At 45.3% G+C, this 15,778-nt stretch overlaps 1 protein-coding gene across 2 annotated transcripts in view; it reads right to left on the bottom strand.

Moving 5' to 3' along the window:
• ARL3 (ADP-ribosylation factor-like 3) overlaps nucleotides 1-15,778 on the bottom strand; it is a 30,770-nt gene continuing 14,992 nt past the window's right edge. Inside the window, exons 4-6 of one of the 2 annotated variants that reach the window (XM_010564812.1) lie at nucleotides 14,808-14,858; nucleotides 12,665-12,850; nucleotides 1-493 (exon numbers count right to left, since the gene is read on the bottom strand). In XM_010564812.1, coding sequence (XP_010563114.1) covers nucleotides 428-493; nucleotides 12,665-12,850; nucleotides 14,808-14,858 — 303 coding nt within the window. In that variant the 3' untranslated portion in view covers nucleotides 1-427. Of the gene's footprint in view, nucleotides 494-3,818; nucleotides 3,987-12,664; nucleotides 12,851-14,807; nucleotides 14,859-15,778 lie in introns of those variants that run through there. The other variant, XM_010564813.1, reaches the window with a different exon arrangement.

The following is a 15,778-nucleotide window of genomic DNA, read 5'->3' as shown; positions in this document are numbered from 1 at the left end:
TTGCAAATACCCCTTTTTGGTGAAATTCAAAAAGGGAACATAAAAGAAAGAGCTTGTGTGGACCCCGCCAGTCCAGGGAATGCAACAGCCACCACCTTTTGCCTTTGCAGAAGAGCCCTGTGGGGCAAGGGGGAGTTAGTGGGCTGGTCTCATCCCAGTATGCTTAATAAAAAAGTCTGGTGATCAGTTACATTTTCAACAGAGGAAAAAATTCATTAACATGCAAGAAGAGGTATTGGTAGGGGGAAAAATGGGAGGTTGCATGAGGCTTTGGCAGGCATTCTCTAAGGGCAAGAAGAGACATTCTCCATCAGAGCTGCAGTGGGGGGGACGTGGCTGCAGCTGGAGGACAAAAGTCCCCAGGCCCAGCGATTGTGGTCGGAGCAGGGGCTTGGACCCACGTTCTCTGATGTGCCCTTGGAGAATGTCACTTCTCCATCATCTCTTCACCCCCAGAGAACACAAAGGGGCAGGAGAGACATCTTTCATCTATCTCAAAGGTAAAACCAGATTTAATGATGTGAAAGTAAAGCGAGACAAACTCCCTACAGGAGGGGAATTAACCCCTGCGACAAACTTCTCGAGGCCTGGGGTGAATCTGTCTGTCACTCCGAGCCTTTAAATCAAGGCCAGGTGTCTTCCTACCAGAGGTGCTCTAATTCAACTGCAAGTCACCGCACCAACGGGGTGGCATTTAATGGGCTGTGTTATGCGGGAGGTCAGGAGAGAGGAATGTAACAGTCCCTTCTGGCTTTAAAAAAATCTATGAATTGATGCGACGTGTGGCAGAGCTCCACCCATACCAATGAGACGGTTTGCTTCCCCTGAATCTCACTTAAAGGAGGGCAAAGCAGACAGAGTTGGAAGGACAAAGCCTTGCATATGCAATTGCCATAAACCAAACAGGAGCTGAAGGGCTGGGAGAGGAGTAGGGGTTTCGTTGAATGGCAGCAGGTGGTTTTGGCTGGCCCCGGCCAGTTTTACGGGTGGTATTTAGCCAGGTGCTGTCAAGGGAGGAGAGCCCTGTAGAGGGTATAGCAGATGTAAATGCACTCACATAAGGAGCAGCAAGTGAACAGAACCTCAAATCCTCTTACATTTTCACCAGGTCCATGCACAGAGAGATGTTTACAATACAAAGAGCATTTACGGCCATGACTGCAGGGTAATTTACTTAAGTAATTTTAACCCTCCAACTCCATCTTCCCAGCACACCTCGCTCTATCATGGTCTTCCTCTCTTACTACCTGGCACAGGTAAACCAAATTAATCTACTGGATTACAGGTGAAGCTCTGGCTGGTACAGATGCACACAACCAATATGTGTAGCTACTCCCAAACATAACGAATGAGCCAGCAAACACTTCTGGATCCTGAGTTCAGTAAGGCAATTTTTCCTTCCAAACCAGAGCAATAGGGAAATTACTATATATTTACTTTACACAAATTTCCAAGTTTAACCAATGTGTGCCTAAAAAATCAAATTACCCTCCTGGATGCTTTTTGGATCCAAAAAGCTAACTGTGGCACAGGTGGGGTGTCACAGGGTAAGTTTGCCACTGGTAAAAAAGTAGGGAGCAAGGAAGCACCAAGTCAACTCCCTTGCAAGTGAGAAGGATCAATGCCCAAGCCCTCAAGGACACTTTGCTCTGTCCTGTCTGGGCCAGGGGAGGGGTATCCAAGAATTTCGCTCTGCATCTGGCATGCAGTGCAGGCACATCCAAAGCTCCGGAGTATCTGTCACAAAGCTCTGCCACTCAGCCAGCACAAAGCATGCCTACAAGAAAGGGCTGCAATTCTTTACACTGCTTGCATCAGGCAAATGCATTAATTGCAAGGAAAAGGTGATGCTAGGATGCATTTCTCCTCCTTGGGCTGGCCCAGGTGCTCAGATTCCTACCGTTCCTGGTAAGCTGTTGCAGCTGGGGAGTCACTGAACCAGCTATGTTTAAATGAACATCTCTCCTCATCTTATGACTCCTTACTCAATCCATGCAAAGCTGGAGCTGTGTCACTTTGTGTCATTAGCAATTGCTTAACAGCTCACTTGAGCCTGCTCTTCCCCCCCAGTCGTCTGGTTTTTAAAGCAAGGCTGTGCTACTCCGGCATGCATGTCCTGCTGCGGTGCTGGAGACAGATGCACTCGCAGGGTGCTGACTCACGGAGGCAGGCAGATTAAAGTTGGATTGCTAAAGCAGTTGCTGTCCCAGCTGTCCCTCTGCCCCCAGCCACAGCAAAGACAGCTGAACTACAGGCAGATCAACCCCTGAACCGCTACTGTACATCCTGATGTATGGGGGGACCCGGAATCAGCCCCAGATGATTTTAATCTGCCGGGCTGCAACACGTAGGCGGCCAAGGGCTGCTTCACGTACAGTGCAGATGTTTCTGCTGTGAGGTGGAGATGTTCAGGGGAAGGGAGGAGCGAAGAGCTGGGAGCTCCAGGGGTGTCAGCCGTCTGCCTGGGTCCATGAGTCAACTCGCTGACGCGTGGTAAAGCCACATGCTTTAGTACATGCAGCTTTCCCCATACTGCCCGCCGGTCCGTCTCCAAGAGGTGGAAGGGGTAATGCAGTCCCTAGTCATTCTCTGGCCTTTCGCAGGCAGGCAGCAAACAAAGCTGGCAAGCAGGGCAGTGGGATTATTTTACCATCTGTGCATTACAAACTGGCCCAGGAGTCACCAAGCTCGCTTCATGCAGGACATGGCTGTTTTGGCGTGCTAATGACTCCTGCTCACTGTCAGCTGGGGCTAGATTTGAATCAGGGATGAGGAGGTGGAAAACACAATTCTCTTCCCTATTTCAGCAACTGCATTCTTTTAGAGGAAAGCCAGTTCGGGGAAGAATGAATCCTCGTTCTAAAGAGTGCTTCCCATCTGCCGATCATCAGGCTCCTACTCTCCACCAGGGCAATCCACAGACGGCACCGGGCTGGGGGACCTCAGGCCCTGGGAAGCCAGCCTGCCATAGGGCAGTCCCCCAAGTCCCTCGAAGGGCTAGGCAAGGCCTGCTGAGGAAGGGGGTTAGGGGAATATATTTTGCACATTTCAAAAAGGAAACCTGGGACCTGGTATCTCATTCTAGAAAGTAATCATGGACTTAATTGCATTTTGCTGCAGAGTTGCCTTAACATCAAGGGAAAATCAACAGGGATTGTTCAACATCAAGACTAATCTCACATATGGAACTTACTGAACGTAGGAAGAACGTTTTTGCTGGCTCAAGGTGAAATGCTGGGCTAAATTCTCCTTCAGCTGCGAGAAAAGCCCTAGGCATGCTCATGCTGCATTATTCCAACTGTAAAGAGCTTCAATTATACACATATAACCCTTCTTTCCCTTCTACAGCGGTGTCGCAATGCAACAGTGCCTCGTTATGATCAAACTCCTCTTTTATGGCTATAGGAATATGTGGAAGTCTTCTACCCTCATTACACAAATGACTCCTTAGCAGCTTTATTTTAAGAAACTACCCACAATTGGTAACACAACCGCATTTTATCTGTCACTGAGGGGAAGCTGTGACTGACACCTGAGCATGTCCTCAGCAACCACAAACCCGCACATATAGGGCAGGTCCTATGCATCTAAGCAACTACAGTAACTCACCACTCCCTCTGCTCCACACTGAATCACAGTCTTCCTTCTGCTTACAAACTTGCTTGCTAATCAGACATTTAATACTATATATGCATAGGGAGGAAATATATAATTCTTTTATTGGGATAAAAAACGATACTAAAGAGCGGGTCAAGTTCCAAATCCAGCAGTAGGTTTTAACCGATGTTGTTCCCTTTTTTCTCTCTTTTTTTTTTTTCTTTTAACAGCTGTAGCTGTGCACAGATGGAAAAACATTTGGTCAGAAAGCAGCAAATTAGTGTTTTCAGGCTAGAATTCTGCTCCCACCGCTCCTCCATTTCCATGCAGCTCAGAACGCTTTATTTCTTCTTAGCATTGACATTTTTGCACACCCAATTCATGCCGTCCTTCAGACAGAGAAAGGTAATGTTAGTCAAGCAAAGGGAAAAGGAATCCCCCAATCCCACCCGACCGCCATTCTGCAAGCACTGTGTTCTGCCTCCTCATCTACACCCCACCTGCCCTCTGTGCCCAAAACTGCTGTGGGTTAAAAAAATAAGTGCTTCCTTGCTCAGTAGATGTTGTCACACAGAGGTTAATAAATCTTTCATCTGACCATAAAAAGTATCATTGTCTCATCATGTCGCTATGTGTAGGTCCTTTGAGGAAGGATCACTTTGCAGTCAAGGTACGTCAGTGGCAGATGAAGGCTCATTTCCAGGTTCAGCTACAGATGATTTGTGTAACCTCGGGCAAGTCATCTTATCTTTGAGACCATGGATTTTAGGTGGCTGTTTGTTATACAGTCAGCTCCCTGTTAAGAATACAGCTCTAATTCTCTGCTCAGCTGCAAGCCTTGAACTCCAGATCCATGTAAGCCACTGCAATAACTGGACCTGGACCCTGCTCCCTTTTCCTCAGGGCCCCCACAGAAAATGGGCCCTCAGGGGTCCCACAGGAGTTCAGTGAGAATAGATGTGGTCACGTTTTAAGAGGCTGATAATACTCTTCAAAGTATTTCCATAAAAATATGTGCACAACATCTCTGACCACTGCAAGCAGGATGGTAACACTTGTGCTGTGAATACCCAAATCATGAGTTTATTGCTGAGATCCCAGAATGGGATATGCTATTGAAGGGCAAAGCGACATTTTACCTGCTCCTCTCACTTATCTGTTGTGAGACGCATGCAACAGAATGCAAGATGCACAATCTCCTCATATTTGTATCCCATCAAATCAATTACCTTTACCCTGCCTACGAGGTACTTCTGCCAACAGGGAGGGTCAGGGCAGAAAGAAGGCAGGTAAGGTTTTGGGGATGAGAGGAGAGTGGCACATCTTTGTGCTTGAAAATCGAGCAAATGTCACCTTGGGAGTTCTGGAGGGGGGATTTCACTGTATTAGGTTCAATGGTCATTTTTGGATCATTAAAACAATAGTTAGACCCTAAGAAACACCAGAGCGTTTGGGCCAGCATCGCTGCTAGCCCCATGGTAGCAGTGTCGCTGGCTTCCTATGCCCTTGTCCCCAAACTGCCAGAAGGCTGCCAAGGACCTCAGCGCCCCAAGGACAGATGTCCAAAAGCACAGCACAGCAGGCCCTTGAGGTGAGCTGAGACCCACTGCCATGCCTCCATGTTGTCCCTCAGCCACAAAGGTGGTGGCCATGTTGGAGGGGGAGTTAAAGAGTTAAGAGAGAAGAGAGGGAGTCCTCAGGGCTTAATCAGAGGCAGAGAGGTTCTCACTTGAAAATACCAATTCACCTTGATAGCTGCGCTATGTGACACTTCTTATCTGAAGGGGAGCAGCAACTTCTGAAATCAGCCCTTGTTGCTGCATTAAATAAAGAATAAAAGCAAGCCCAGCTTGTCCTGGGGTGCACATAAGGCCCTACACTAATAACACTTCTAACTCTAACCTTGGGAGGGTTGATGTCTCCAGTTTCATTTATTTATCTCCACAGCAGAGATCAGTGTAAAACAAATTGTCTGAAATCCTCAGAGCAAATGGGAAAAGACGAGAGATAGATTCATTTTAAGGCCCAGTAGCTTTGTGTCTTCCCCTTTCAATAACACTGATAACCTAGGTGTAAAACATGTAATGCCTTAAGCAATCAATAGCGTGGTTTAAAGCTTATCACTTTAGAGAGAGAGGGAGCAAGCGATTCCCAGCATGAGGAATGCCAGGGCTTAACAATGGGGCTAGGAGGAGAGGTGTCAAGCCTTTGGCTTGATTGTGTGCTTTAGAAATCTGCATGATTGCCTGCAAAGAGTAAAAATAAATAAATAACTAAAAATGCTCCCACAATGATTTCAGCTTCCCCTGCCTCGGAAGCAATAATCACATTTGCACACATCATGGCATACAAGGCAAGCAGAGCTCCTCATTCATTTTGAATGTAGGTTTATTTGCTGAACCAGAACAGCTGAGACAGCTTAAAGTAATAAATATCAGCTGACACCCTCTGCTATTCAGCACAGTAATCCCAGAAACAATACATCACTGCAAAACAACAAACACACATCCTATCTTCTACCTAATCTGACCACAACCTGAATTCACAGTGATTAAAACTCTGCCTGCTGCCATTCAGGAGCTCAGGAAGGGGAAAGACAGACCGTTTCAGCACCAGTGCGGCGAGGGTCATAAAGCAAGAGTTTATGATGGGATTTACCATGGCTGGGAGCCTGGCTGCATCAAGCATATAACGAGGGCAAAAGAATGACATAGCAAAATGCAAGAGAAAAGGTGAACTCCAAACAGGCTTGAAATACGTAAGTAGGTCACCAAACTTTTAAAGCTGGAATAGATTTAAAAAACTCTTTTCTGGCACGAGTTAATAGACAGGAAAAATCATATTTAATTGTAAATATCTCCCTGCCTGACTCTGATAAAGGGAAAATGAACATGCTCAGCTCTACGTGTGTTGTATCAAAGAGGTATGTGTGAGACACTTTCCTCATCTTCAGCCACACTGCAGCTACAGCTGTAGCTTCTGGTGCAACTTTGTTGCGGGGGGTGTGTGTGTGTGTGTGTGTGTGTGTGTGTTCTGCAGTGGCCCCAAATGCTCTGGAGAATAGCAAATGCAAGGGAAAGCAAAAGAAACTAAAGGTACGTTTGCGGTTTTTCTAACTAAGGTTTGAAGCAGAATGAGGGTTGGTAAGAGAGAGAAATCCTGGGAAGCTGCTACAAACACAAAGAGCTGCTATGGGGAAGGCGCACAGGAAGGAGGAAACAGTGCTTGAAAGAGTCAAGTCCACAAGGAGTCAACTGTTGTCATCCTTTGTCCCTACACACTCTGTCCCTATATCTGCATGCTTAAAAGATGGCTCTGTGCAGAAAGTACAATCCCTACAGTAACATTTAGATCCTGATAGATGTCCTTGTGCTGCTTTATTGAGACACAGAGACATTGGCAGGTACTCTGAGGATGGAGACGGATACAATATTAGTATTCCAGCCTCAAGTCAACCCTGGGAAAACTTAGCAGGGAAAGATTTCAGATCTTTCAGCTTTGCCTCTCTTAGCTCCTTAAGAAGCAGCTAGCAAACTTTACCAAAGCAAAGAGAGAGAACTCCAGGGAAGAGGATAATGCTCCTTGCAGAGAAATGCTGCTTGGCACAACCCCGCCTTGCTGCAGTCACATCTGCTATTGTGCCAAGGGAGTTGTACTCTAACGCCCTTTGGGAAAGGACTGGTAGAGCCTTCCCCAGGAGAAATAAAAAGTCCTGCTTGAGATTAGCCCACTGCTTGCTTATTCTCTGCATTATCAGCTTTGTGGTTATGGGAGTGAAGTAATCTGACTTCAAACACAGCGAACAAGTCCTTTCCACCCCATAAAAAGCCTCCCGATTTCTGCTCCCCTGCAAGCCAGGGATCAGGCAAGACCACAAACTTGTGACCCCTAATGTGACCTTAAGGACAGCAAAGCTTAATCCTTTCATGTAATCCTCTGTCTGCCATAACAAATTGGGTCAGGCAAGTGCAAAATTCTCCATCTCTAACGTTTTTGGTATGCGTTATTTTAACTGTCACTTTCTTCTCCCTCTGCACAGCTAGGACTGTGCCTTCATTATCTGTCATTTCTTTGCACCTCCAGTCATACAGGCTGGCTTTTACAGGCTCCCGCAAGTACATTATCCATTGTTTTTTGCCTGGGTGCAAGCTTTTATTTTGTCCTCTGAGACCTTGTATCCCTGATGCAGCTGTAGACTCCCTCCTTACCCTGCTTAAAAATCACAAGACTTTGCCTTGCAATCTGTAAACATGGTTGCTTTTCCTCAACAAGCACCGGTTCTGCCTGCCCCAGGAGAGCTGCAGTCATCGAAATTGGTTTTAAATTACATTTACAAGTAGCCCCAGAACCTTGTTAAGATGTGGAAGATCCCCATCTAGCCTGCCCTGGCTAAGACATCTTTAAGACAAAACCTAGCTCTGGGGATACAACATTGCCAGGGGGTCCTGTTCTGAATCTTGCCCTTACGAAAGTGCTGAATCGCAGCATCAGCGTAACTTAGGTCTTGGGGCTTCGTTCGCAACTGGGTTGAAACAGCCAGGGAGGAGAAGGCAGCTCAGCTCTTCCCACAGTCCTTTGGGCCAGACCAGCTCTGGCATAAATTAGAGAAGTTTAGTGGCTACTCTCAGTTGCACTGGCTTTTAATGGTCTCCAGGGGGCCATAATGCTTGGGAGACTCCGGACACAAATACTCTGCAGCATCGTTCTGGAGGATGATTCCTCAGGGCAGGCTGAGCTCGTGCTGCCTTGATTGGAGGCTCTTGCTTCAGACAAGTAAGAAGCTGCAGAGCACGGACCAGTCCGAAGCCTTGAGTCATGTTTAATACACACCCTGCCCCTTAACAGCACCTCCAGCAAGAGGGCAGGCTGCAAAGCAGAGGAGTCCTGCCTGCTTTCACCCCACCCCAGCTGGCCAGGGTGGAATGTACATAGCTTTTGTGCACCAAGGACTCAAGTGGAGATCTGGTCACAAAACACAACCCCAAGAGAGCCTATGTGGCACCAGAGAGCCACTGTGAGGCAACAGTTCCCTTATGTTTCTCTGCTGATACTGGCAATCACCTCCCTCGGTTACTGTACCCTGTGCAAGGGTCTTCATGTAAGCTGGTGCAGGACTTTGCTCCAGAGGCAGAGCCCAAATGGCTGGGGCCTGGAGAAAAGGCTTTCCTGCTTTCCTAACTAGGGCTGAAGGATAAAATCATACCCAAGCAGACATTTTGCTTGAAAAAGCCTCTAAGCATGAGAGATGCTGCTCCTCCCGCAATGGCAGCATGAAGTCTGATTAATAAGCCAAGTGCTGCCCATGGTTACAGTCAGGAGGTAATGAAGTCTTCAGCTGGCATAAGAGGGGCTACCAGCTGGTGTCCAGAGGACACTACATGGGGTTTCCAGTTAACCCAGTCACCTCTCTTCTGAGCCTGCCCAGGACATTGCTAGGCCCCTTTTCCGGAGTCCCCAACGGTTAATTTTAAAAGAGAAGATGACAATATGGATTTCCTCCTTAATTAACAGTTTTATTAAATAACCCATTTCAAATAATAGTTAAATTCTCTAAATTTATATCATTCTATTAACCATAATCTAATCTCATTAACCTTGAAATCCCCAGTCTTAACTACCCAATTCTATACACCATGGTGCTAGCAGCTAAACTAATTAAATGACCTTCAAACTATTTCTCCTTCCTGCATTGGCATTATTTATCTTTGCTCATTGCTCTTCCTTCAAGCTATCACAAAAATCATCCTCTATGAACTCTGTTCCTGCATGTACTCAGTACTAGATACGCCACTACACTTCCTTGCAAAATCCATCAGCAATGTCCTCAGTTTCACTCTAGCTAATATATTCCATCAGCAGCAACGGTTAGCGTGCTCACTCCTTGGCTTTCATTCTGAATACCTGATGCTTCCACGTCTTCATTTATTTTGCTGTCATTCATTGTCATTACTCAAAGAAGTCCTTAAAGCAGTGACCTCAGATTTAACTACACAGAGAGCTCCCATTCTGAGCCACTGGTAGAGATATTGTGCACCATGATCCTCAAAAACATTTTTCTTAATCTCATTCTTTAAACAAGTTCCTCTGACTCCCCTAAATTTTGAGCATGTTGACCTCTCCTTAAGCATCCCAGGACTGAAGACACCGTTTCTTCCTGGGCTGATCCAGGTTTAGTTTAAAAGCCATCTACCAAACCATTTTGTTCAATTAATTTCCAAGGAAATGGAGAGCTTGGCATTCTTGCTGTCCCATTTGACAGGGCTGGAGTTATGGCAGAAGAGAAATGGAGGGGCTCTTTTTCTATAAGCTGTAGAGAGTTTGTGACTTCCCTGACCTTTACGCAATAATCATTTATGGAATAAGCTGCAGTATTTAGGGCAATGAGACTGCGGACAACAAAGCGGGATGTTATCTGGCCTGCATCTAAATTAATTTGTCTAGATAAGCATGATGAACAAAATATATAGGCCTGCAAATACTTTTATTTAGCTCTTGTCTTCTGTTTTCTGGAAGTGAATGCAGAAGCAGATTTCATTTCTCTGGTAGAAGGTATTGGGCTGTGTATTTTACTCCATTGATGCACTGTACTTGAAGAAGAAGGCACAGTAAGAAGGCACTATCAATGAAGAAGTGTGCAGCCCACTCCAGAGACCCCACAGATCAGCTTGAGAAGGCATTCTTCAAAGCTTACGAACAGGAAGTGCCACTTTCTATCGTTTAGTTCTTCCACATCCAACACGCATCCCTGAATTTCATCTGCCACTTTACTGCCCCTTCACAGCTGGAGAGCTCACTTGGACTTCTAGAAACTGGAGGAGAGCCTAGAGGAGGGAAGAAGGTGACCTATGCCTGCCTGCAACCCTGTGAACTGCAGCCTCACTTTCTTGAACACATTTCTTTGGACTTGAACATACACTGCCATTGTGGAATGCATTTCCCTCTACCGCCACCACTTCAAAATAGAATTGAAGCCTTTCACAAGATTGGCTGCAACATAGCTGAATTTGTATCTATCTTAGCTAACTAAAGGCAGGCCCTTTAGAGGACACTATCTACTCTGTTTAGGTCTAAACATCAGGTTAAGAATTTTAAATCAGAAGAACTGCCATACTGACTCAGACCAATGGTCCCTCCAGGCCAGCATCCCCTTTCGGGATGCCAAGGGAAAGAACATGTATGAACAGGATCTCCCTTGCTCTGTTCTTCCCTCCCAGTCCATGGCCCAAGCTGTTCCTCATTCAAAAGCTGCCTCCAGATTTTAGTGGTCAGTGATTGTCTGCAGATCTCTTCTTTAGAAATTCACTTAGTATTTTTCTGAACCAACTGATACGTTTGGTCTCCACAACTCCTGTGCCAATGAGATCCACAATTTAATTGCTTGCAATTTGCAAAGAAGCACTTATTTTTATTTCTTTTAAGCTGTTTTCTGATTCTTTAATTAGGAACGCCCTTCCTCTAGCAACATGAAAAATAGCATATAGTCTATCTGACATTTTTATACCTTATTTTATAAATCCTGAAGGCATTCCCACTCTCTGTCCTCTCTCTTCCAAGCTGCAAGTCCTAATTTATTTATTATCCCTGTGTACAGATGCCACTCTGTGCTACTGATCATTCTTGACAGAGGATTCTCAAATCTTTCCTAATTCTGAGCAGATATATGGACAGTATTTTTTCTGATGAGGGTAGTTAAGTGCTAGAAGAGGTTACCTAGAGATGCTGTGGAATCTCCATGCCTGGAGATATTTATAACGTGGTTGGACAAGGCCCTCAGCAACCTCCTTTAGACTCGCAGTTATCCCTGCTTTAAACATGAGGTTGGTCTAAAAATCTCCTGAAGACCCTTCAAACTAATTTTTTGTTGGACTTTATGATTCTACTACTACAATCTTTTCAGATGGGGCAGAGGCAGAAATGAATGTTATGTTCAAGGTATGGGCCTACCATGCCTTTATTCTGCTACAAAAGAAATGTTTTCTGGGATGCTTCTTGTTTGCTTTCTGATAATTCTCTAGCATTTGATTTTCCTCTCTGGCCTTTGATGAGCACTAAGCTACTGTTCCCAATGATCTGCTTCTGAGTAACGGGAGCTAATTTTGAGTCCATCGTCGTATGTGTATAGTTAGGATTGTTGTTCCTCATGTGCATTATTTTGCACTTGTCAACATTGAATTTCATCTGCCATTTTACTGCCCACTCAGTATCGTGGGCTTCTTCTGCAACTCTTCATACTCAGCTTGAGATCTGACTATCCTGAACAGCTCTGTAGCATCTGCAAATAAGGTTTTACTGAAATGGCAATGAAGATAAATGTCTTCACCATTTTGTTTCTTTAAATATCAGTGAAAGGAGTACTCCTGACTGCTCAGATTGCGAGCACTGCAAATATTTCATTAATTCAGGAAAGCCTAAGAGTGAAATAAACAAACTTAGGTCCCATTTACATTACAAAGAGCTACTATACTGCAGAAACTGGCTACAGCACAGGAGCCTAAGACACAGCTATTACAGTTTGGCACAGGAACACAGCTGAACCCCCTTGGTGGGTTTTTGCTGCCCCACATGCTGCCATTAGAAGTGGTCCTTGCCCCCTGCACAACTCTTCTGTTTCTCTGGGTCAGAAAAATTGATCAGTTTCTCTTTGGCACCTGGGTTGAGCAAAACGCCGAATTACATTAGTAGCGAAGATAAATCAGATTTCTGAAGTGCACACTTGTAACAGTCAGAGGGGTTAATAGTAAAAGATGATTGGTTTTGTGAAAATTATTAACCTGACAGCAGTCTCTTTAAAATAAATCAGTCTTCATTTGGCTCAGCTAAGGGGTCCTGGGTGGGGAGGCAATCACTCTCCCCTTTCCGGGGCATGGAGAGATCCCAAGGGCCCACAGCTCCCCCTTCCCTTTGCCTAGGCGACAAGACACGCAACCCCTGTGTTCTGCACTGCAAGGGTTTGGCTGCGCTGACCCTCCTTCGTGAGGCAGCCGGTCCAGCCCCACCCTGCAGATCAACAGACAACAATCTCTTACAGATGGCCTCCTGGCACAGCAAGCCTTCTCCAGAGCCTCACCTGTACTCCCTCTCCTGAAAGAGCTGAACAAGACTGGATCTGCCAGACTCTGTCCCGGATTGTGTGTAGGTTCAGTCCCTCGGCAATCTCTGAAGCAGGGGCAGCCGTCAGCAAATCCTGCTTGTTAGCGAATATGAGCACAGGGACTCCACTAAGCTTTTCTTCATCCAAAAGCTCAGCCAGCTCCTATATCATTTACAAGGGAGTGGGGTGGGGGGAAATGGAGAGACAGAAGGGAAGAAAACCTTCAACCACCAGTGGTTGTCTCTAATTAGAAATATATTTAGGGCAAATGCTAGAAGAGTGTGTTCCAGTGAAACCTAGATCTTATTATAAGAGAGCAAAAATGTATACAATCATCTCTGCCCAAGGTTCAAAAGCTATTTCTTCCAATTACAGGTTACAAAAATCTTCATCTTGGTCTGAAATTAGCAGTTGCCTTAGAGGCTACAACTCTGTGTTTTACCAGTCCCTGCTCCCAGGAGACCAAAATTGATGAAACAGCAAAAAAACATGTAAATTGGCAGTATGAGGAATCTGTCTTAAGTTATTGCCTGACTGGCATTTGTACCTGAGCAGCCGTTAACACCAGCCCTGATATCTTTGCTAATAATGAGTTTCAGGGTTTTGTTCCAAGTTTTATACACTGCAATTTGAGCAGAAGAGGACTATTTTTTTCCCCAGAAATGGAAATCTCCCTCCCACAAGAAAGTGCCGATGCTTTTGAAGGCATTGGCTAGCTGAAGACAAGCTAGATCAGCTTTACTAGCTGGATTTTGGCTCCATGTGCACAGCATACATTGGGTGGCATCTTGAGAAATGGGTTTGTTCCTTCAAAACTGGGTGACTCAAAGAGATTCTTTTAATAGGTCAAATCTGAATCTGCAGTGGATCAACGATAGCTGAAACACTTCATGTCTAGGGTTGTGCAATGGCCTTGTGTGAAACAAGTACACAGTCTCAAGTCACTTCCCTATGTGAACATATGACAAACCCAGCAGAACTTGAACCTGTAGGGACTGCTGGCATTGCAGATAGATGAGTACATGAGATTTATGTGGGCTCCTTATTTAGCTGTAAAGGTCTTCTGCTCTCAGATATCGCCCTAACATCTTTCATCCACTGGCTAGAAACTTTTGGATTAAATGAGTGCAGTCGGGGAGATGCTAAACTGCAGTGGAAATCTGACTCCATCCCCCCAAAAGCAATGTTTGGTTTGGAAACCAGGATGAGAGAATGGAGTTATAAACAGAGTTGGCTGGGAATTTTTCAGCAAAATAGGTCTTTCATCTGACACGGCTGATTTATTGAAACCAAAAGTGTTTGCGGAAATATGAGGGGTCCAGGCTGACTCTGCCTGACTCAGGCAAGTGCTCTAAGCTTCTGCTTCCTCTCCCTGTCTTTTGCCCAATGAATATTTAATTACTGATATAAAATGAAATAGCTCCAACAGGGGAAAGATTCCCCCCACGCCTAGAACAATCAACAGTTCAGCTGTTAGGGTGTGTCCATGATACTTGAGAGGGAAAAGATAAAGTGCCTCCTTCAAATCAGGCATAACAGAGGGCTTTCAACTAAATCTCCCATTTCTGGGAGGTAAATCTGTTGCTGTCTATTTTAGGACACTGTCACTTTCTGAATTTTACAAAAGAAAGTTCAAAAGTCCTATTTTTGTTCCATCCTAAAACACAAAATGTTACAAAACATCAAAACTTTGCAAAACGGAAATCTTATTTTCTGGCCAGTCCTACTTACAAAGTTCTTAGGTTTTTTTCAATTACATCCAAAAGACAATCAAGTCAATATGATTTCCATTTCAACTTTGTAAATAAGAAAATAGGATTCCTCAGGGTCTTGGTTTGGCAAGGTTTAAAGGACTTACAGAAGTTTTTGCTTTCAGTATTAGGCTCCATTTGCTATTATTGTATAACTTTAATGAAAACCGTTCTATTTAAACAGAATTAGGCTACCTATTTTCCTTGTTTCACATCTACCAAAATAATCTGCATTGATGTTGAAAGGCAAGTCTCTTGAAATGCAAATTTCCCTCATAAACAACAAAATCATATTCCTAACTTTTGTGAGAAAGGGGCACTCAGATGCACTGAGTTACTTCAAAGGAAGCTGGGCGTAAGTAACTTACCTGACCCGTTTCTTCAAACCTCTTCCTATCTGCACTGTCAATGACATAGATCTGAAAAAGAAATGAGAGAAAAAGTTACTATTCCCAGAAGACACTCTTCCACAGTATCACACGCTTAAGTGAGCTGAGCCTAATAATTATGCTTTTGGGCACAAAGATCCCCAGTATTATTTATAGCAAATGTTGACAAAACTTCATGACGTTCTGAAGGGAGAGGAACGACCTCTTCTAAAGCTGGGGGGGTGGGCAGCCACGTTGGTAGGATCAGAAGGGAGCTGGGGGCAGTACTGGGGATGCTCTCACCATCTCCAAAGCATCTGTTATCTGAAGAGGAGACTGGTATCTTTTCAAATGACTGGCTTACAAGCTGAAGCTGAGCACAGGAGGGCAAAACCTGGGGAGTCAGACATGGTCTTTCACCCTAGCAAACAGTGTACAAGCACTGCACTGGTGTGACTATGCCATGCTGCCCTCTAGCAGGATGCATCACCTCCTCAATAAGCCACCAAGACACACAATGGCACTCAGGGGACAGATGAATATATTGGGGACATTGAGTTTCTCTCCATCAGGCGGTTCTACTGCAACCTCCTGGAGCAGGTGCTTGGGGAAGAGGGCTGAATCCAGCCTGCAAGACTCCATCTTCAGCTGCCAGATTGTCCACCAGCATGATGGACAAGACAGGGAGCAGCTGGCTCACAAAGACTGACAGTGGAGTCCTGACACCCTCTCAGGGCTGGGCACCACATCTCATGGTCCACGAGGAGATCCAAACCAGACACCTGTCCCCTGGTATGGAGAACAGTATACCCCCCAGCCTGTAGGCTCCCTGCCTTAGGAGGGGGTCTCCACCCTCTCCAAGCAGCACGGCATGTGCTGATTTCTTTCTGTAAATGCAAATGAGCCTTCTCAGCAAAGGCAGCTCTAGGTTCGCACAGGCTAAAAGGCTCCTTGAAGGACCTCCTAAATAT

The sequence above is a fragment of the Haliaeetus leucocephalus genome, unplaced genomic scaffold (genome assembly GCF_000737465.1).
Source record: "Haliaeetus leucocephalus isolate CR32 unplaced genomic scaffold, Haliaeetus_leucocephalus-4.0 Scaffold184, whole genome shotgun sequence".
Taxonomy (NCBI): domain Eukaryota; kingdom Metazoa; phylum Chordata; class Aves; order Accipitriformes; family Accipitridae; genus Haliaeetus; species Haliaeetus leucocephalus.
The sequence above is the reverse complement of the archived record's forward strand: the minus strand, read 5'-3'. Positions and strand labels throughout refer to the sequence as shown.